Source organism: Chiloscyllium plagiosum, chromosome 9 (genome assembly GCF_004010195.1).
Source record: "Chiloscyllium plagiosum isolate BGI_BamShark_2017 chromosome 9, ASM401019v2, whole genome shotgun sequence".
NCBI lineage: Eukaryota > Metazoa > Chordata > Chondrichthyes > Orectolobiformes > Hemiscylliidae > Chiloscyllium > Chiloscyllium plagiosum.
Window position 1 is genome coordinate 33,924,038 of NC_057718.1, and position 21,885 is coordinate 33,945,922.

General features: G+C 39.1%; 1 protein-coding gene and 1 long non-coding RNA gene across 5 annotated transcripts in view; one reads left to right on the forward strand and one right to left on the reverse strand.

The window, feature by feature from the left end:
- The window catches only part of LOC122552760, a 92,416-nt gene extending 81,480 nt beyond the window's left edge, over window positions 1-10,936 (reverse strand). Inside the window, exons 1-4 of one of the 2 annotated variants that reach the window (XR_006312481.1) lie at window positions 10,752-10,936; window positions 9,996-10,128; window positions 6,743-6,856; window positions 5,341-5,567 (exon numbers count right to left, since the gene is read on the reverse strand). This is a non-coding gene — a long non-coding RNA (uncharacterized LOC122552760). Of the gene's footprint in view, window positions 1-5,340; window positions 5,568-6,742; window positions 6,857-9,995; window positions 10,129-10,751 lie in introns of those variants that run through there. The other variant, XR_006312482.1, reaches the window with a different exon arrangement.
- LOC122552759 (thyroid adenoma-associated protein homolog) overlaps window positions 1-21,885 on the forward strand; it is a 381,744-nt gene that overhangs the window by 305,624 nt on the left and 54,235 nt on the right. For 2 of the 3 annotated variants that reach the window (XM_043695687.1, XM_043695686.1), the window contains one exon: window positions 82-213. In XM_043695687.1, coding sequence (XP_043551622.1) covers window positions 82-213 — 132 coding nt within the window. The remainder of the gene's footprint in view (window positions 1-81; window positions 214-21,885) is intronic. The other variant, XM_043695688.1, reaches the window with a different exon arrangement.

Below are 21,885 nucleotides of genomic sequence, written 5' to 3' on the forward strand. Positions count from 1 at the left end.
GAATTGTTGTAAATCAGGGCCTAAAATTTCTAAAATGAGTCGCTGTCACAGTTAATTTATAGACCTACTTCTGTTATACAGATCTTCTGAATACGTTAACACTGTGGAGATGTATTTTCACCCTTCTGCAAGATGAAGAACACGTGGTGAGGGATAAGGCCACAGATATTATGCAGATGATTACACCTTTTCTGAAGGCTCGTAAGGAAGATGGTATGATTTCTTTTTCTATTTGTGAAAGAGAAGCTGATTATGTAACCAAAATAATTTTTGCACATACAAAAGTATGTGCATTTAGTTTATAAAAATGACCAATCAAAATTGAACCATAAAACATGCATTTTGAAGAGTGAATGAAAAACCCATTGTTGTTTTATAAAGGGCATAACTTCAAAACAAATGCATAATTTATGAAAGAGATCACATGTACAGTACTTCAGTGATATATGTAAAGATTCAAATTTTTCAACATCAGGACAAAATTATGACCAATTTAGTTTACAATCAGCATATGAAAAACATCTGCTTTGTAGTAATGAAAACATCTCCCATAGAATGGAAATTATCTCTGGTTGGTTGAATAGAAATTGTCTGCGGATTGGTCAACTCATAAATGTCTCTAGTAGAATGGAAGATGTCTCTAACTATTGTTCATTTTAATTTCAAGAATACAATTCCTATTTATTTACAATCACTGGTGTATTATAGAACCTCAGGCCTCGTGCCGGTTAAGACAATTTTTTTTTCCCCTTTTCTCTCCCACAGAGTTTTCCCTCATGCTGAACTGTAGTTCATTGGGGGTACAAAGTCCTGATACCTAACCAAAGTGCTCATTCTTAATAATTAAATTCAGATAATTGGTGTGTCAGTAGCTAGTTAGTTGGTGCTCTCCACCCTTCAGACACTCCGCCTGTATTCCTGATGAAGGGCTTTTGCCCGAAACGTCGATTTTACTGCTCCTCGGATGCTGCCTGAACTGCTGTGCTTTTCCAGCACCACTCTACTCCAGAAGTTGGTAAAGCTGCCATGCTTGGTTTGCATACACACTTTTTCAGTAGCCATTGTTAGATAGCAATTATAAGGAAGCACATTTCTTTTTGTCTTTCAGCTTTAGGTTCATGCAATGCACTAGTTTATTTCCAAGTTGAAAGCAGCTAATCGAGCACATTCTGGAAATGGGACATATCTGAGGGTTCATTACTGTACCTGCAGGTCCTTTGTATCCTCTCTAGTACAAACAAATCCTTCGTATGGTGTGGTGAAAAGAACTGAACATAGTACTCCAGCTGAGGTCCAACTAACATTTTATACAGTTCCATCATAACATCATTAAATCATAGAATTATACAGTACAGAAGAGGCCCTTTGACCCATGAAGCTTGTACCACCAAAAATATACTACTACCTACACAGCCCCACTTTCCTGCACTAGGCCCAGCAACCTTGAATCTTAACGATACTTTTAGTGTTCATCCAAATACTTTTTAAAAGTTGTGAGATTTCCTGCCTCAACTACCCTCACAGGCAATGCACTCCAGACCTCCACACTGTCCTCTGGGTGAAAATGTTTTTCCTCAACTCCCCTTTAATACTCCTGTCTTTCACTTTAAACCTATACCTCCTTTTTATTGACCCTTTAATCAAGGGGAACAGTTGCATTCTATTCACCCCTCCATGGTCTTCAATCTTACACATATCTATCATGTCCCCCTCAACCTTCTATGCTCTAACTGCTGTTGTATTCATTGCCTCAGCTAATAAGGACGAGCATTATCTCTGCGTCTTAATCACTTTATCAACCTGAAACTCTAGTCAAGCTATATCCCTGTTATTTATATCTCCATGTTAATTACATTTGTAAACCAACTGATAGATACAAACTGTTATCCATTTTTCAGTGCTAACTTAACGGTTTGATAGTTTGTCATTTTAACATTTTTCTTTCGTTACACAATAGATATTTAGATATGCTGTAACTGGTATGCTCATTGCTATTTATATTAATAGTGATCTAATGTGACATTTTGCTTGCATAATGACTCTAAGTTGGATTATTCCTGTTAACAAAGTGGAAAGTGCAAGGTATGTTCATTAAACTAGACCACTGCAAAGAACTGTATGCTTGTTAGATGGGGCATTAATATCTTCTAAGGCCTATCAAAGTGATTATTTGGATTTTCACTTATAGAAGAAGTAATGCTTTGACATAAATTAATTAAAGTACGTATCATGAATAATTGATGTGTTATTTCATTATAGATTAACAGGGGTATTAAAGATAAGGCAATGTTTTGAGTTAATGAAACTGAATATAGTCCCCTTATCCTTTTACCCTCCTTCCAATAATTTCCTCCATTCCTTCACCAAACAAAAAAATATTTATTTTGGATGTAGACTTCATCAATGAACTCCCTCTGTCAGAAGCTGATTGGTGCTAGTTTGACAGACTTAACTTTAAAAAATTGAGTATTTACTTTCCTTTGCCAAAGTGCATTAAATGAAATGCTGCACTGTATTTTTTCCTCCTTGCTGTCTGTAATTCATTCTACCTCCTTGATGCTGATACTCCCTCATGCAGCAATGAAGAAACAAATAATGCAGTAAGAAAATAGATGGCATTTAGTCAAAGCTAATAACTGATATACAGACTGAAATTTTAAACATAAATAAATAGCCTTGAGTGTACTGTGTTCTTAGAGAACATTGATACCCAGGGTAACATAACACAATGGCACAGCTATTTTGAAACGTGGCATATATGATTCTTATGACAGTTAGTAGATGAGAAGATGGAGCAGAGAACAAGAAATTGGATTTTTTTAAAAATTTACTCGCGGGACCTGGGCATGGTTCATTGTCAAACATAAATGCTGACCAATGTTGTACTTGACTTATTTAAAATGCAGCATGCTGTTCTGTGCTTGGACTTGCAACAGGCTAAGTTGCATTGTATCATGGCATTAATTTGCATCCGTAAACCTTCATACTGACTCCATGTTAGCTTTACTATTAAAGGAAGTTCAGATTGTAGAAAACTTAAAAAATGAAAGATTTTTTTCAAATATAAGAACATGTTGACACAAGTTGTCTCTTTCTTAAAGAATTACATTACAAAAATTTTGTAACAATTTAGCATTTAAAGTTTTTTAAATCATGTTATAGCCTGCAGCTAACCCATGCTTTTAACCATGCTCAAAAAGCTGTTTTACAGGATGTGTCAATGTGGTTAGCACACACATTACAGTGTTGCCAGCAAAAATATTTTGTTGACCGATACTACTTCTTTAGACCCTGCATTTCATAGTAACAAAATGGAAGAAGAGAAATACTTTTTGCTTCTCCTTTTTATTTCTGTGAATCACACATATTACAATAATTATACCAACTAGTAAAAACTAACATAATTAATGTTGGCTTTCCACTATGGAGTTTGTGCCCATTGATTCCCCAATGACAGTTGGAATAGTAAAAGGATTTACACTGGGATTCTGTCACTTGTAAGTTACAGTGTTATTAATGTTCCTGTCCTAGTTGATTCTATGACTGAGAAACATAACTAATGTATTTCAGAAAGCAAAACCTTCAGTTCCCACTGCTAGTGAATGTGGAAGCAGGAAAGATATTTAAGTAGGCAGGTGATGGCACAACTGAACACTACTACCTTCCCGCCTCACCTAAATTGGCTCATGGTCCACATTCCTGCACTTCCACAGCCTGAGGTCCTTAAGTGGCAACTAATGACCACCTTTACGGTCAAACCTTGCTGCAATCCATATTCACTCAACTGCAAGCATGCCTATCAATATGTGACATGCATGGCAGCTGAAACCAAATGGCCATCTTGGCAACTCAGTGGAGGATGTCCCTTGATCAAATGTTCATGATGTGTTTTGTTTCCAGCAAGGTATCTTTGCCTGTTTTGGTAATTCTTTTATTCCTCATAATATAAAAAATTTGGATGTGGCTAACAAATGTTTATTACAACTCACCAATATATACAAATGTAAAGTTCACAGGCTGATATTAAGCTGCTTGGTTACAAAGAGTAACATGCTTTTGTCAGCGACTCATTTTTCGCATTTGCTCTGTGCACTTGTCTGACACCTTGGCTGTTTTGCTGCTGGTTATTGTCACTCAGTGTCACCGACAATCATCATCTTTGGAGTTAACATCATTATTCTGTTCATACACAACTGGTAATTTGTACATTTGTGTGAGCTGCTCTCTGTTCCTTCACAATGCAGCACCATGCTCAACATGACTTGAACAGGTTGCATATACTAGAAACCTTTGGTATCCAAGTATTTATATGTGCATTTCTAACTCTCACTCTCTGTCTCGTGTTCGGTTTTGGTAGTTCTTTATCTGATCACTCCATTTTTTTTTCTTTCTTCTCTCTATCTCAAAATGGTTAGACAATTGACGGCTGAGCAAGTGTTACAAACAGACTTCAGGCAAGGTTCCCTAAATTATTCTGATTCCAGACAGGATACCCAAATTGTCAAGCTCCTGGGTCCCCTTTTCTATTAGACTCCTCTCTCAGTTGACTGCAATAAGATTTTTTTTACAAAGGATCCTATACCTGGAGATGTCTTTCATCCAAACCAAATAAAATTATATTTTAAAACCAGTTTAACCAGGCTTTCGCCTCTATAAAAGACTGAGCTTATTTGTTACTAAACACGAGAGGAAATAATAATATACACACTTACACTGATTAGAAATGAGAAGTGAATTCAAAAATACGAGTTAAAAGATTAAAGGATCAGCTTCTGTGGCCTTATATGAGTAGCAGATAGTAAGACTTTGAAAACAACAGTAAATTTAAGATTTTTGAGCTCCTGCAGGTTAGTTGAGATCAATTTATCCTATTTCCTTATGATGTTGAATAGCTGTCAGCACTTAGAATGAGAGAGTGCATCTCCTCTTCTGTGCCCTTTTGACTGGCTTCATGACTAGCTGACTTCTAACGCTCAGAATGAGTGTGTCCTCTTCCTACAATGCAGGCATGACTTATGGGTGGTACTTTACTATGACATCCACAGCTAGTCCAAGCTAGTACACAGCAGCACCTTAGCCCACCGGTGCACAAAAGCACCTCACTTCAGTAGCACACCTTCTTCCACCATCACGTACAAACTGGTTGAACTGGATTTTAACCATTGTTCTTGTATGTTCTTGAAAGCAGAGATATAAAACATACCTCTTGCCAGAATTCTATCTTTTCTCACATGTTCACAGTTTGAGAACTCCCAGGAGGTTATTTGGGAGCACCATTGCTTGCAGATTTCCCTCCAAGTCACTCACCATCCTGACTTGGGAATATGCTACTGTTCCTTCAGTGTCGTTGAGTCAAAATCCTGGAATTACCTCCCTAATGGAATTGTGGGTCAACCTACAGCACATGGAGTGCAGTAGTTCAAGCAGACCACCACTTTCCCAAAGGCAGCTGGGAAGGGCAAGAAATGTTGACCTGGCCAGTGACACACACACATCATGTGTGAATTAACATAAAATTATAGTTCAGTTTGTAGTCCTTTTCTGAATCCTAGCAGGTCTGGCAGCATCTGTGGAGAGAAATCAGAACTGAATAAGGGTCACTGGAACAGAAACTTTAACGTTAAATTTCCACAGATGCTGCCAGACCTGCTGAGATTTTCCAACAATTTCTGTTTTTGTTTCAGATTTCCAGCATGCACAGTTCTTTTGGGTTTTTTGTACTCCTTTCTCCCATTTTAAGTCCATCCCTTTAATGCTTTCTTTACAAACTTCTCAAGTCTGACATTACAGGGTTTTTATCTCTCTAGACAGCACTGAAGTTAAATCCATAGGCATCTTTTGGTCATATGGACTTTATTTTTAAAAAAACAATTATTTTGGAATTAAAGCCTGATTATGTGTATTGGTGATCTGGTTTTATGATTTGTAGTCATTTCACAAGGTTGTTCATATTTAATTTCTGAGCATAAGTTATGCTGAGGTTGGTTATCTATCTCCATTGGTGTTTCATGAAAATGCAGCAATATGAAAGTTTTGTTTATTACTCAACATTTAACCATTGATTTGATCGTAGACCTATACTTTTTGCTGGACCATTTAAGCATGGAACCTGAGGTGACAATGTGATATGCATAACTCCTTTTCAGTCCACATCTCTATAAATGTTATTCCAGTGATCTGCACTCCATTGTCAGATTGTGCCATTCCAGGACATCAAATAAACCGAAAATAACAGTCATCATGTCAGGGATGGTTGTACCCTCTGTGTTGCTAACTCATTGAATAGTGGAAATTTGGAGAAATAATTAATTAACAGGAAGTAATCTTCCCTGTGAATAGGTCTGTTGTTACCTTGAACCAAGGAGGGAATGGAATACTGTGTGAATGAAGAGGCTTCCCCTTCTGTTGGGTTCAATGTATCTGCAATTCATATGTGCTTTCATGAGTCATTGCATATCCTGATTCATCTCCGGCCAGCATAAGGATTCATATGCTAGCCATCTTATGTGTTCAATACTCTTATGCCCTGGTATATCACAAATATGATACTCTGGCACAATGCATTTGATATTGGGACATGCTTGCTCTTGAAAATAACTTTTTTGAAATACAGAAAACTTTGTTTAACTAGTACCTTATGAACTGGCCCTCTTGATAAACCAGCAAAAATTATATACCTCAAATACTACAATGTTTACTGTATTATTCTGTACAATTATTATAGTTTTAAAATTTTATTTACCTCAAATATACTTGTTCAATCGAATGGCCACGTGAATATCAACAGTTGATTCAATTTCTTGTTAAATACTGCGGTGTTCAAGTTGTCAGTTGAAGGCGCGAGTGAGAAGGCTGCCTGCCAGTAAATTTTATTTAAGGCAAAGTTACACTATTATTTAAGTGATGTATATACCTTTTGGATTATGTTTTTATTACTTAGTGTGTGTTTTTACATTGCTTACGTGGAGCTCTTAATTACCCAGAATATTTGAATAGTCAGCGTACCCCTGGTCCCATAGTGCCGGTGCATTCAAAGTTTACTGTACCAAGTTTGTCACCAAAATGTACAACTATTTTTAGGTACTGTAAGGCCATTCCTGGATAACAGTATTTTGCAACTCTTGTAGGTGTTCACCTTCAGCAGTTGCCAATTGTAACTGTTCGTCCTAGGCTGTGACCAAAGTATATCAGTTCAACCTTGAAAATATCTTCAACTGATTTGATTCCACTAGTTGTTGTCTCTCCACAACAATGTGCACCATTTCAATCTCTTGACTATACTGAATTCTGTACATATTGGTAGTCCTGCCTTTGCTGAATCAGAGAATTTTACAGTACAGAAGGAGGCCATTCGACCCATCGTGTCTGTACCAACTGTTGAAAGATCTACCCAGCTAGTTCCATTCTCCAGCCCTATCTCCATAACCCTCTAAATTCATCACTTTCAAATATCTATACAGTTCTCTTTTGAAACTTTGTATGGAATTTGCCTCCACCACTCTCCCAGGAAATGCATTCCAAATCTTAAGAACTCTCTGAGTAAAGATGTCTCTCTTTATTTCACTTTTAGCTGTTTTGCTGACAATCTTGAAATTGTGACTTCTAACATAACAACTAGCAGAAACAGAATATCCTTCTTTACCCGGTCAAGGATGTTGAGAATTTTGAACACCTCCATAAAGTCAACTCTTAATCTTCTCAACTCCAAGGAGATTAAGCCAATTTCTCTAATCTTTCCTTGTATCTAAAATCACTCATTTATGGTATCATTCTAGTAATTCTGTCTCTGGGGCTTTAACATCCTTCCTTAAAGAAGGTGCCCAGAACTGCACACATTACTTCAAACATAGTTTGACCAGTGATTTATAGAGGTGTAGCATTATTTCCTTGCTTTTGTACTGTATACCTCTATTTATAAACCAAGGATTCTAAACGCCATTTTAATAATTGTTTCAACTTACATGGCCAGCTTCTAAGAAACATGCACGTGAACCCTGAGGCTCCTCTGCTCCTTCACTCACCTCAAATTTGCACCAGTATTCCAACAGGTAAAAGCTTTCAGGAAGCTGGGCTTACCTATTGGCACGTGTGACAATGTGCTTCTACTAGTTCATACAATTGATAATCTGTTAAACGCTTGAGACAGTTTTATGGTAGATTCTACCCTAATGTGCCCCTGGCCTAGAGACATGTCTTCAAGGATGCATTTGGTAATACGCTGGCACCAAGTTCTGCCTAAATTTTTCCTTTCAAGATGTACCATCCTATCTTTTCAAGACAAATGGTGTTAATGGTTAGAAATGCTTCTGATCACCTTACACCATTGGCATGAGTCTAAGGTTAACAATATGGAAAGATTAATCATCTTCTGAAATTAAACTTTTCCTTGGTTTATTCTGAACCTTATTGGTGCACTTGCCTTTCTTCACAAACTTAACACTTATCAGTGCTATGATCATTTACTTTCTTGCTGGTCACCTGTGTTTTATTTTGGGTCTGACCTGGCCTTTGGAAACACGTTTCTTGCAAGTGTGCCCAGTGTCCTTTGATGCCACATACAGTCAGAATTATGCAACACGGAAACACACCCTTCAGTCCTTCACACACTTGTCCATGCCGACCAGATATCCTAACCAAATCTAGTCCCATGTGCCAGTATTTGTCCCATATCCCTATAAACCCTTCCTATTCATGTACCCATCCAGATCCTTTTAAATGTTGTAATTGTACCCATCTCCATCACTTCCCTTAGCAGCTCATTCCATACACACTATGTGAAAAAGTTGCCCCTCAGGTCCCTTTTAAATCTTTCTCCTCTCACCTTAAACTATGCCTCCTACTTTTGGACTTCCCTATCCTGGAAAAACATCTTGGCTATTCGTCCTATTCATGATTTTATAAACCTCTATAAGGTCACCCCTCAGCCTGTGACGCTCCAGGAAAAATAGTGCCAGTGTATTCAGCCTCTCCCTATAGCTCAAACCCTCCAACTCTGGCAACATCCTTGTAAATCTTCTCTGAATCCTTTCTAGTTTAACAACATCTTTCCCTATAGCAGGGAGACCAGAATTGGAACAGAGGAACCTCGATTATCTAAATGAGAGGGGTGGGCACTATTTCATTCGGATAATTGATTATTCAGTTAATTGATTCAATACCTTTCCTCTGAGGCTCGGAGTTTTCTATTAAGTCTGCTCCCTGTTCAGGAGATTAGGCAGCATCACATGGCACGCGAGCCTCCACCCCCTCCCCCCCCCACCCCAAACTCAGATCAGCAAATGGGCCCACATGCTTTGCAGAAATTATGAAAAAGTGTATAACTCTATTTGTGCTAAATTTTAGCGAGTTTTGAGAATATTTATATAGATTGTTTCACACGCTTTGTTGGCCATAGCAATCACATTGGTTGTGCGTAATGCATGTAATTATTGTTGGCCTGAGACTGAGGCTTCATACTTGTGTTAAGTGGTGTTAAGTTGCCTCACAGCACCAGAGACCCGGGTTCAATTCTCCGCCTCAGACGACTGACTGTGTGGAGTTTGCACATTCTCCCCGTGTCTGCGTGGGTTTCCTCCGGGTGCTCCAGTTTCCTCCCACAGTCCAAAGATGTGCAGGTTAGGTGAATTGGCCATGCTAAATTGCCCATAGTGTTAGGTATAGAAGTAAATGTAGGGATATGGGTGCGTTGTGCTTCGGCGGGTCGGTGTGGACTTGTTGGGCCGAAGGGCCTGTTTCCACACTGTAATGTAATCAAATCTAATAAAAGTAATGCATCAATGATATTGTCCTTTGAGTTGTCTAGAAGATCTTTTCTGGAGGTTATAATTGTTGTACAGATGATTACTACTTCAATATGCCTAACTGAGAGGTTTTCTTTGGAAAGGTCATACTCATGACCTTTGCTGCAGCATCTTCTGACAACCCATTAATTAGCTCTTGAGTTCCTAAGTGTATGACATAATTTGGAGTTGATTAATCCTCAAGCTAAGTCTTACCTCAAATTGGTTTTCAGTAACTTCCAAATCCTTTTTGGATCTTTCTGATCATTAATGGAAAGATCAGATTATTATTTTCTATGAAGTTCCTCCTTATTGATGACCAGCATTTTTCCTCATCTTATGACTTGAACTGCAAAATAAAATTACATGAGTTGTTTGTACAGTTGTAATTCAGTAATGTTAACATTGGCTGTCCAGTCCATAATTGATTGTTTGCCTTCCATTTTTTATTGAATGTATTTGTTTTTAAAAGAAGTGGAATGCAAAGCATTGTTTGTTTATTGCTTTTCTCTCCAATTTTTACTTTTTCTGCCTCAGTTTCCCTTGTTGGCGCTCCTGTTTTGGACTTCGTCAATTTAAACCTATTCCTTTAAGAAATACAGGTTTACAGCAGTAGGCTCTCCCTTTAGGTGGCGTTTGCACTAAATAAACAATTACTATGATTCATGGGTTTACATATACTTGGTTTCAATTTGAAGGTACAAAATAGTGAAAAGAACCAGCCTTTACATACTATTAATCCTTCTGAAATAAAAAGTGTTTCTTTAGCTGTATTTCTTTCAGAAGAGCTTAATAGCTGTGTGATGGGGAGAACTTGACGGTCTTTTTTTAAAAATTGTAAATGCAGGCACTAGGTTTTGTTTTGAAGAGAGAAGGGTTTTCTTTCTTGGAAAAAACAATTTTAACAACAAAGAAAGGAGCTTTGTATTGTAGCTGTTCAGTGCCCAGTCTACAGGTATTTAGTCTTCCTACCTTTTACACTTCAAAAAGGGCAACGGGCTACAGCATCTAAAACAGCAACAGTATTTATTTAAGAGATGTTTACAAGGAAGCAAACTGGGCTGAACTATTTCCTTCCAAACTGGCTGATGACATCATTATCATATCATGTGATTGAACTCTTAAAGTGACAGTCCAACATACACAACAACACACCCCAAAAAACATCTACACTACAGGCTCTATGATTCTGGAACTCTGGTGTTTTTCCTTTGGCAGACACAGTTCCCATGTAGCAGTGCTGACCACAAGAATTTCCAGGATGTGATTAGCTGGTAACACTCAGTAGACAAGATTTTCACCCTGGAGAAATGGAGGCAATGTTGATTCCAGAGGAAGGCATAGCCACTTTGAGTTCTTTTTGGTTAGGCAGGCCTTCAGTAAAACACAGCCCAAATTTCTCACCAGTTCTCCAATGGCAGGCAAGTCCTCCAAAACATCAATAAGTTTCCACTCAGAATGGCTGCATTATATTTTGCAAACAAATCAGAAATGCAAAATTCTTTTTCCAGGTTTTTAACTACTATTTTAATTTAAGTTCAGACTGAATGTTCATTTTGCCATTGGAAGCCATAACAAGAAGCTTGCATAAAAAGCTATAAGTAGTTTTACTATTTGCAATAACATTGTACTAACAACACACATTACTTTCGAAGAGTTTTTTTAAGTTTCTGCATCAATGTCTTAATGTCCAGGATAAAAAATTCAAATTTCCATTGATTGTCGCTGTTTCTGTAAGTAAAAATAGTTTGCAGAAGATTGTGGAGATCTCTTTGGGATTTGTACCCACTCCCTCCCAAAATGAAAGTACTTATTTAATAATTTAAATGTGATATTTTATGAATCATTAAGCTTGATGTGGTTGAATACTTTGATGTTGGGCTGAAGTCCATAGATTTGGCTTTGGAGTAATGAAACAGGGCTTCAGACTATAATCACTGTCACTTCCTGGCAGTTTAGATGAGATTAGATTACTTACAGTGTGGAAACAGGCCCTTCGGCCCAACAAGTCCACACCAACCCTCCGAAGATAAACCCACCCAGACCTGTTCCCCTATACTTACCCCTTCATCTAACACTACGGGCAATTTAGCATGGTCAATTCACCTAACCTGCACATTTTTGGACTGTGGGAAGAAACCGGAGCACCCGGAGGAAACCCACACAGACACTGGGAGAATGTACAAACTCCACACAGACAGTTGCCTGAGGCAGGAGTTGGAAAAGTATTCCTATAAATATATTAACACAGAACATTTACCAAAATGTCAGAGACTAGACAAAGCTCCAGTCTTGAAAATTGTCCGAAGGAAAATTGAGATAATGCTACAAAGGCACAGTAGGAGTGGAAAGCAGCAGCAAGTATGCCATAATAACATGAACACAGAAAATTAAAGTCTAGCTAACATTTGTCACCTTAAAAGCAGTCCTGAACATAGATCTTCTGACCAGATGAAGAGAAGTAATTGGCTCAAAAACATAGGGAAATGGCTTAATATTTAAGCTGACTGTATTCCAAACAATTTACTATTAATATAGGTGACAACCAAAAAAAACAATGAAACCACAGTAAACCAGATTTTGTCACAATATATTATTTTAAAAATTACGTGTTTTCATGAATGTTGAAGATTGAGTTAATAGCACTTAGCTTCATGGGATATTCTCCACTCCTCTTTCACATACTTTCCAACACTGTAATGTGTGCTATTTTCTGCTTATTAAGACAAAAAAATCTTGCTTCTTCAATTGTTACTAGTGCTTACACACTTTTTATACAACTTCTTTTATTAGGAGTGTATTTCAGCTTGATATATTTCAGTTTGTAGAAATATATCTTTAATAATATCCACCGCCAGTAACCCAATCAGCAGTCTATTCAGCATTCACAAAAGACAGTTTTGAGTATTTTATCTGGTTTCCATAGTAACCACAGGCGGATGGAAGCTTAATTGGATTGAGGGCCTGCTGATTTATCTATACTACTCATTTCAAATGAGCATCATGTTATCCAGCTTAAAAAGAGAGTTAAGAGTGAATCAACATCATTGAAACAAACCTGTGAAACAGTCATACCAAAATCTTTGGTTAAATCGTGTTGCTGCTTCTTCATTAAACTTGGATTTTCTCCTTCCTAAGAACTCAGGAATTCAATTCCTGGCTGGAGGGCCATGTTCAACTTTCTTGACACACTGCTAATTAAAGCCCTTATGCCACTGGTTCATTTTACTTTGTTCGTGGCAGTATTCTCAACTGTTGATGGGGGAAAGTAACATGGTCGCCTTGCATTTTCCCAGTCCAGGACTGATTGGGAACACAGATGGAGAGGCAAGGATGTCTCCATCATTCACTCACTCTGTCTCTCACATACACATCCCATATACATGCGCATCACACACACTGTCACTTGCTTTTCTGCAGTTGCAGTTTTTCAGTACTACTCTACAGCCAGCAGTTTTGTCACAATAGCTACTGGCCTTTCATTGGCCAGCACTTTAGGTAGGGCAAGATGTCACTGCTCCTGGAAGTAATTGACCAAGCAGCCCAACAGGTCACCATTTAAGTGTCTGATTGGCACCAACAGTTGGTCTGGATAGTTCTGCCTTGCTCATAAAGATGCCCACCTCCCAAGCCTTTAAAAAACAAAGGAAAATCCTTGTCTTAGCTTTTTAAAAACTTTAAAACACTTAAAACTAATGGATACTAAATTAACTGTGTAAGAGTCTATTGTCTTAACAGAGAAATTGACTGTTTAAATTAATTAAGTAATAGCATCAAGAGTGAATGCTTATGTTTCTTACTGTTTATCAGACTTTGTTTCTTATACAGGAAATTGAAATTACATTATGCACTGCAGTTATTGAAGATATTTAAAATTCAGAGAAACATGGTTTGCGTCAATAGTCTTACCAGTAGACCAGGGTGAGGTTATTATACTTCATTATACTCTGATTTATTAATGTCACTTTTCATATTTTTGACTGCTTTGATTTGGACGGTGAGGACACTTTTTCTCCAGCTGTTGCACAGTAACAAAACAACTATTAACACAAGCACAAACAAACTTAACACAGCTTTTCAGGGAGCAGAACATGAGTGTATGTTGCATCTCATCCATAAATAGACAAAAATGTAAATCATGCTTGTAGATATTATGAAATCCTTAATACAGATGTTTCATTAAGAATTTTTAAGTGAAGTAAAATTCATCTCCATTCCCTATTTTAATTCAAAATAATTACAATTTATCATCCTTGAACCTACCTGTGTAATTCTTTGTCATCCTGTCCTTCCTTCGAACTGTAATTAGATTGGTTGATCCAGACATCCTTTAATCCCATAAAAGAAAGATGTACTGTGTAATGCAAGCAAACTAGTTGGTTGAAATGCTGATTTCAATTCAAAATGATGACAATTGGTCTGTGTTCAAATTTCAGAGACCATCTCAAACTATTAACTGATTGACTGAAACATTATTTTATAATGAGGTTTCACAAAAGCCACTAAGTAACAGGATGTTAAACTACGTAGGGGTGCTGAAGGGCAGCCAAAATAGTAATTGATTGAGGTAATGTAACAATGGTTCAAGAATGGCACATCATTGGCTGAATGTCTACAGTGTCACCAGCATAGGTCTGAAATCCAGGGATTCCATAAATTTGAGAAACTAAAGAAGTACCAGAGGATTTAAAACTAATGTGACACCACTATTCAAAAAGAGGGGTTTGGCAAACACCATAGGCTCGTTAGCCTAATTTCCAATTGTTGGTAAAATATCGTAATCAATTATTAAGAAAGTAATGGCAGAATATTTTGCACCAATTATATTTAAACCAAGCAGAATTAGCATGGGCTTCATGAGAGGGAAGTAGCGTCTCATTAACTTTGGAAGTCTCAAATAGGTTGAATAGAGGGAAATCAGGAGGTGTATTATGTTTTAACTTCCAGAAGAAGTTCAACAAGTTGCCACGGTGTTGAATCTGGTTATTGGTATGGATAAAGAATTGGCTAACAGTTAGGAAACAGTGAATGGGGCTAAGGGTTTCTTATTCTGGTTTGTGACCTGTCACCAGTGGGGTTCCACAGGGATCAATGCTGGGACCACAACTGTTTGCAGTATATATCAATGACTTGGAGGAAGGAAGCAAATGCATTATAGTCAAATTTGCAGACAACACAAAAACAGGTAGTTTGCGAGAGAAATTCAGATAGTTTAGGGAGAGATATTAGTTGGTTAAGTGAGGAGATAAAACACTGGCAAATGGAATATAATGTGGGACAATAATGAGTTTATTTTAGAAGGAAGAAGAAAGAACAGAAAAGTATTTAAATGGAGAAAAACTGCAGAAAGCTGCAACACAAAAGGACTTAGGGTTACTTGTGCAAGCACAAAAGTGCAGGAAGTAATCATGAAAGCTAATGGGAAAATGTCTCTTATTTCAAAGGGGTTCATTGAGGTTTACAGCATGGAAAAGACCCTTCATCCAAATCATCCATGCTGACCAGATATCCTAAATTAATCTAGTCCCACCTTCCAGCACCCGGCCCATATCCTTCCAAATGCTTCCTATTCATATAACCATCCAGGTGCCTTTTAAATATTGCAACTGTATCCGCCTTCACCACTTCACCTGGCAGTTCATTCCATACACGTACCACCCTCTTGAAAAGGTTGCCCCTTAGGTCTCTTTTATATCTTTCCCCTCTCACCCTAAACCTATGCCCTCTAGTTTTGGACTCTCCCACCCCAGGGAAGAGGCTTTGTCTATTTATCCTATCCATGCCCCTCATGATGTTGTAAACCTCTATAAGGTCTCCCCTCAGCCTCTGACGCTTCAGGGAAAACAGCCCCAGCCTGTTCAGCCTCTCCTTATAGCTCAAATCCTCCAACCCCGGCAGCATCCTTGTAAATCTTTTCTGAACCCTTTCAAGTTTCACAACATCTTTCCCGATAGGAACGAGACCAGAATTGCATGCAATATTCCAACAGTGGCCGAATCAATGTCCTGTACAGCCGCAACATGACCTCCCAACTCCAGTACTCAATATAGGAAAGCATACCAAAGCCTTCTTCACTATCCTATCTACCTGTGACTCCACTTTCAATGAGCTATGAACCTGCACGCCAAAGTCTCTTTGTTCAGTAACACTCCCTAGGACCTTACCATTAAGTGTATAAGTCCTGCTACTCCTCAGGACCTTACCATTAAGTTTATAAGTCTTGCCCTGATTTGCCTTTCCAAAATGCAACACTTCACATTTACATAAATTAAACTCCAACTGCTACTCCTTGGCCCATCTAATCAAGGTCCTGTAGCACTCTGAAATAATTTTCGCTGCCTACTACACCTCCAATTTTGGTGTCATCTGCAAACTTACTAACTATACTTGAAGTATACGAGTAGAGAAGTTTTACTGTAACTGTACAAGGTATTGGTGAGACGACTTCTATTCCTGTGTGTGCAGTTTTGAACCATTTATTTAGGGAAAGACGTCATTTCATTGGAGGCAGTTCAGAGAAGTTTCACTTGGATGATCCCTGGTGAAGGAATGTCTTATTAGCAAAGGCTAATCAGGTTAGGATTCTGCTCACTGGAGTTTAGAAGAATGAGAAGTGATCTCATTGAAACATATTGGCTTTTGCTGGTGCTTGACAAGGCAGATGCTGACATGATGTTTCCCCTCATGGACTAGTCTATGACCAGAGACATAGACCTGTGCCAATTTCAGTCTAAGATGAGGGATTTCTTCTGAGGGTTGGGGGTCTGAGGCTGAGATTGATAATCATTTGGGAATCAAGGATAATTGCAACAATGCAGAAGGTGGACATGAGGGATTTCAGATCACCTTTGATCCTATTGAATGGCAGAGCAGCCTCAAGGGGCTGAACGGCCTACTCCTGTTCCTATTTCTTGTGGTCTTCTTTACTCGCAACAAAATGATGCAAATTTGCTTTAGACCGAGTAAGTGGAGTCTTATCTCCTTGTAGAGGTCAGTGTTGTCGATAAACAAACATTGGAGGTGATGCATTTAAGGACAGCTGAATTGATATGTGAGATTGAGGTGTAAAAATGAGAAATGTGGATTCTTGAAAGGGTACGGTGATGCATTATCTTACTAATGGGAATAGGCTATTTTGATTAGATTACTTCCAGTATGGAAACAGGCCCTTCGGCCCAACAAGTCCACAACAACCCTCTGAAGAGCAACTCACACAGACCCATTCCCCTACATTTACCCCTTCACCTAACACTACGGGCAATTTAGCATGGCCAATTCACCTAACCTGCACATCTTTGGACTGTGGGAGGAAACCGGAGCACCTGGAGAAAACCCACGCAGACACACGGAGAATGTGCAAACTCCACACAGACAGTTGCCCGAAGCAGGAATTGAACCCAGGACTCTGGCGCTGAGAGGCAGCAGTGCTAACCACTGTGCCACCATGCCGCCCAGATATCACCACTCAGACCTGCTCTTCCATTGAACTTGATCATGGCTCATTTATATCTCAATGTCACTAAGCCACCTTTACTCCATATTCAATAATGCCATAATCTGATAAAAGTCTACTAGTGTCTGGCTTGAAAGATCAAATTGACCTCGCATTCATAGCGGGGAGTGGAGAGTTGGAGAAGAGTTCCAGATTTCTACTATCCATTTAAAAGAGTACTACTTCATTTCAAACCCAGAAAACTTAACTCTAATTTTAAAGATCTTGGACAAGATCTTCCCTTTTAAGTTGGTAATTGATTCTTGGACTGTTCAATGACAGTGCATTCCTGCCACTTGGGTGGCTTTGCCTGCCCACCATACTTTCTCCTCTGTGAGGGTCCACAAATTCTGACTTGCCTAATTGGTCAGGTTAGAAAGTTTTCCTCCATCGATTGGCCTGCAAGAGTAGATGAGTGTGAGGGCACTTAATCTTTATTTGCTATCTCTTAAACCACATCTCTCAGATTGCATATCCCTCATGGACCTGATGCCTTGCCAAAGCCCTCTGTGTCTCCTCTGCCTTCCTCATATTCAGCACCTTCACCCCCTTATGCCAGCCACTCAGTACATAGAAAAATTGTAACCTATGCAATAACATTTGAAAGTCTTTTGAGACATTTATGAAATAACCAAGATAAGCAAGCACTCATTCAAAAAACACTTCAAAACACAATTTTATGACCACTTAAGTAGATTATCAAGATAAATAAACACTTAGTCCCGTCAACATCTGTATCAATGATCTTTCCTTACCCAAATCCATGAATGGAGTTTGGAGCTCATCCAAGCATCCGGAATGAGATTCTGCCAAATTCTGAACTGAAACTATTGTAGAGGTTTACAACTCAAGGATGCATAGTGGGACTTCATTACATAGGTGTATAAATAAAGCCTCTATTCCTGATGAAGGGCTTTTGCCCGAAACGTCGATTTTCCTGCTTCTCGGATGCTGCATGACAGCTGTGCTTTTCCAGCACCACTCTAATCTAATGTCTCGTTTCCAGCATCTGCAGTCCTCACTTTTGCCTCGTATGAATAAAGCCTCCAGATTTGAATGCATTAAAATCTTTGCAGTCATTAAGAAACCTCAACCGTCTATTCACATTTAACATAGGGGTATCAGACCTCTGACCTAACTGAAAGGTTAAATCACAGGAGGTGCAGTCAAATCTGTATATTTCAGAACACTCTTTTCCATTGGAGAATGCACTATAATGCTTAGAACACTTCTCCACTTCCACAAAGATAGTCAATTTAATGAGCGTTTACCTTTTGAAAACAAAGCCCTGACATTAATCACTATTAAAACTTTTTAAGCAAACAGCATTACATTAAAAAAAGTAAAGTTATCATTACCTTTGAATTTGCCTGTCAAAAGGTTCCTGACTCCATACTAGGATTACCCCATTTTATAAAATATCTCGAAACAGTCATGAACCACAGCACCTTCAGAAGCCGATCCAATTTCCTGAAATTTGTCAAGGTTCCTTGACAAATGTCCTTCACCATAATGGAGTAACAAGGATCAGCAGTACTACATATGGGTTCGTGATCCACGCCTTTCCCAAACTGATCAGCAGAGACAGCAACAGGAAGCAGGATTTGATCTGCTTATATGGGATCCCATGCTCCTCTATTTTACTCTTCCCTTGTAGGTTTGTTTTCTGCTGGGACAGGAAAATCCAATCATCTCTTGTCATTGGTATATGTTTATATATTTGCAGGTCTAGTCAGCAGCCCCATTATGCAGATTTATCACAAGGGATGTAATCCTCAGGACCTAATACGTTGGTTAAAAATCACACAACACCAGGTTATAGTCCAACGGTCTATCGTCCAACAGTCTATAGTCCAACAGGTTTATTTGGAAGCAGTAGCTATCAGAGCACTGCTCCTTCATCAGGTGGTTGTGGAGAATAAGACTGTGAGACACAGAATTTATAGCAAAAGTTTACAGTCTGAGGTAACTGAAATTATATATTGAAAAATGCCTGAATTGTTTGTTAAGTCTCTCATCTTTTAAAATGACCATGTTGATTTCAAATCCTAATACATTGGTGGCAACCTGTCCTTTAGATGAATAATTTCTGTGTTTGCCCCTCTGTGTATCATCAAGAAGATCTAATAAACATCTTTCTGTGACTTGTTTTTATGTGCATCTGTTAACAGAATCCATAAACATGAAGACCATTGTTGATGGCCTACCCTTTATATAAACTAGATATAAACTAAATATTTGATATATTGTTATACATTTGTTTCCCTGATGTTTTGATTCTGAAATCAAGTTCGTTAGCTTCACTCTAATGTGCAAACAATTCATGGACTTCATTGTCACCAAGATTGAGTGTAATAATCTGAACGCATAGTGGGTCAGTGGTTAGCACTGCTGCCTCACAGCGTCAGGGACCTGGTTTTGATTCCAACCTCGGGTGACTATGTGGAGTTTGCACATTCTCCCCACATCTGCGTGGGTTTCCTTAGGTGCTATGGTTTCCTCCCACAGTCCAAAGATGTGCAGGTCAAGTGAATTGGCCATGCTAAGTTGTCTATAGCGTTCAGGCCTGTGTGGGTTAGGTCCATTAGTCAGGAGTAATTGTAGAGCAATAGAAAATGGGTTTGCCTGGGATACTCTTCGGAGGGTTGGTGTGGACTTGTTGGGCCGAAGGACCTGTTTCCACGCTGTAGGGATTCCATGAATTTAGCTACCTGTGCTGTTTTCTATTCCCTTTCCATTCTCACAAAGAAAAGCATACAATGTGTTCCTTTGTCTTTGTCTGTACACAGTGACGTAGTTTTTCATACCTTTACTCTGATAGATGTGTAAAGAACTTAAACTTTTCTTCTGATTATTTCATTTTAAAAGTGTATACTGAGGGGATTTAGTTAGTTGGATGGTTGGTTGGCAATGTAGAGTGACACCAACAGCAGGGGTTCAATTACTACACCGGCTGAGGTCGTCGTGAGGGACTGTCAACCACTTTCCTTGTCTGAAGTATAATGGCACTCAGGTTAAACTACCACCAGTTATCTATCTCACATGAGAGTGGCCCTCTGGCATTATGGTGATTTTACCTTTTTTGCAGTTACAAAACGCCACTCTCCGTTTCCTGTATATCCTTTCTGTCCTGACATAAAGCCCACATAAGACCATAAGACAAAGGAGTGGAAGTAAGGCCATTCGGCCCATCGAGTGTACTCCGCCATTCAATCATGGCTGATGGGCATTTCAACTCCACTTACCCGCATTCTCCCCGTAGCCCTTAATTTCTTGTGACATCAAGAATTTATCAATTTCTGCCTTGAAGACATTTAGCATCCCAGCCTCCACTACACTCTGCGGCAATGAATCCCACAGGCCCACCACTCTCTGGCTGAAGAAATGTCTCCGCATTTCTGTTCTGAATTTACCCCCTCTAATTCTAAGGCTGTGTCCACGGGTCCTAGTCTCCTCGCCTAACGGAAACAATTTCCTAGCATCCACCCTCGCCAAGCCATGTACTATCTTGTAAGTTTCTATTAGATCTCCCCTTAAACTTTTAAACTCCAATGAATACAATCCCAGGATCCTCAGCCGTTCCTCATATGTTAGACCTACCATTCCAGGGATCATCCGTGTGAATCTCAGCTGGACACGCTCCAGTGCCAGTATGTCCTTCCTGAGGTGTGGGGACCAAAACTGGACACAGTACTCCAAATGGGGCCTAACCAGAACTTTAAAAAGTCTCAGGAGCACAACAGTGCTTTTATATTCCAACCCCCTTGAGATAATTAACAACATTGCATTCGCTTTCTTAATCACAGACTCAACCTGCATGTTTACCTTTACAGAATCCTCAACTAGCACTCCCAGATCCCTCTGTACTTTGGCTTTACGAACTTTCTCACCGTTTAGAAAGTAATCCATGCTTATATTCTTTTTTCCAAAGTGCAAGACCTCGCACTTTAACTCTGAATTCTCTGCATAGATGCTGCCAGACCTGCTGAGTTTCTCCAGCAATTTCTGTTTTTGATTCTGACTTACAGCATCTGCAGTTATAGTCATAGAGTCATAGAGATGTACAGCACGGAAACAGACCCTTCGGTCCAACTCGTCCATGCCGAGCAGATATCCCAACCCAATCTAGTCCCACCTGCCAGCACCCTCATGATTTTATGCAATTTTGGCATTTATCTCAAGAGGGTTGGAATATAAAAGCACTGTTGTGCTACTGAGACTTTATAAAGCTCTGGTTAGGCCCCATTTGGAGTACTGTGTCCAGTTTTGGTCCCCACACCTCAGGAAGGACATACTGGAACTGGAGCGTGTCCAGCGGAGATTCACACGGATGATCCCTGGAATGACAGGTCCAACATATGAGGAACGGCTAAGGATACTGGGATTGTATTCGTTGGAGTTTAGAAGATTAAGGGGAGACTTAATAGAGACATACAAAATAATACATGGCTTGGAAAAGGTAGATGCTAGGAAATTGTTCCGTTAGACGAGGAGACTAGGACCCGTGGACACAGCCTTAGAATTAGAGGGGGTCAATTCAGAACAGAAATGCGGAGACATTTCTTCAGCCAGAGAGTGGTGGGCCTGTGGAATCCATTGCCACAGAGTGCAGTG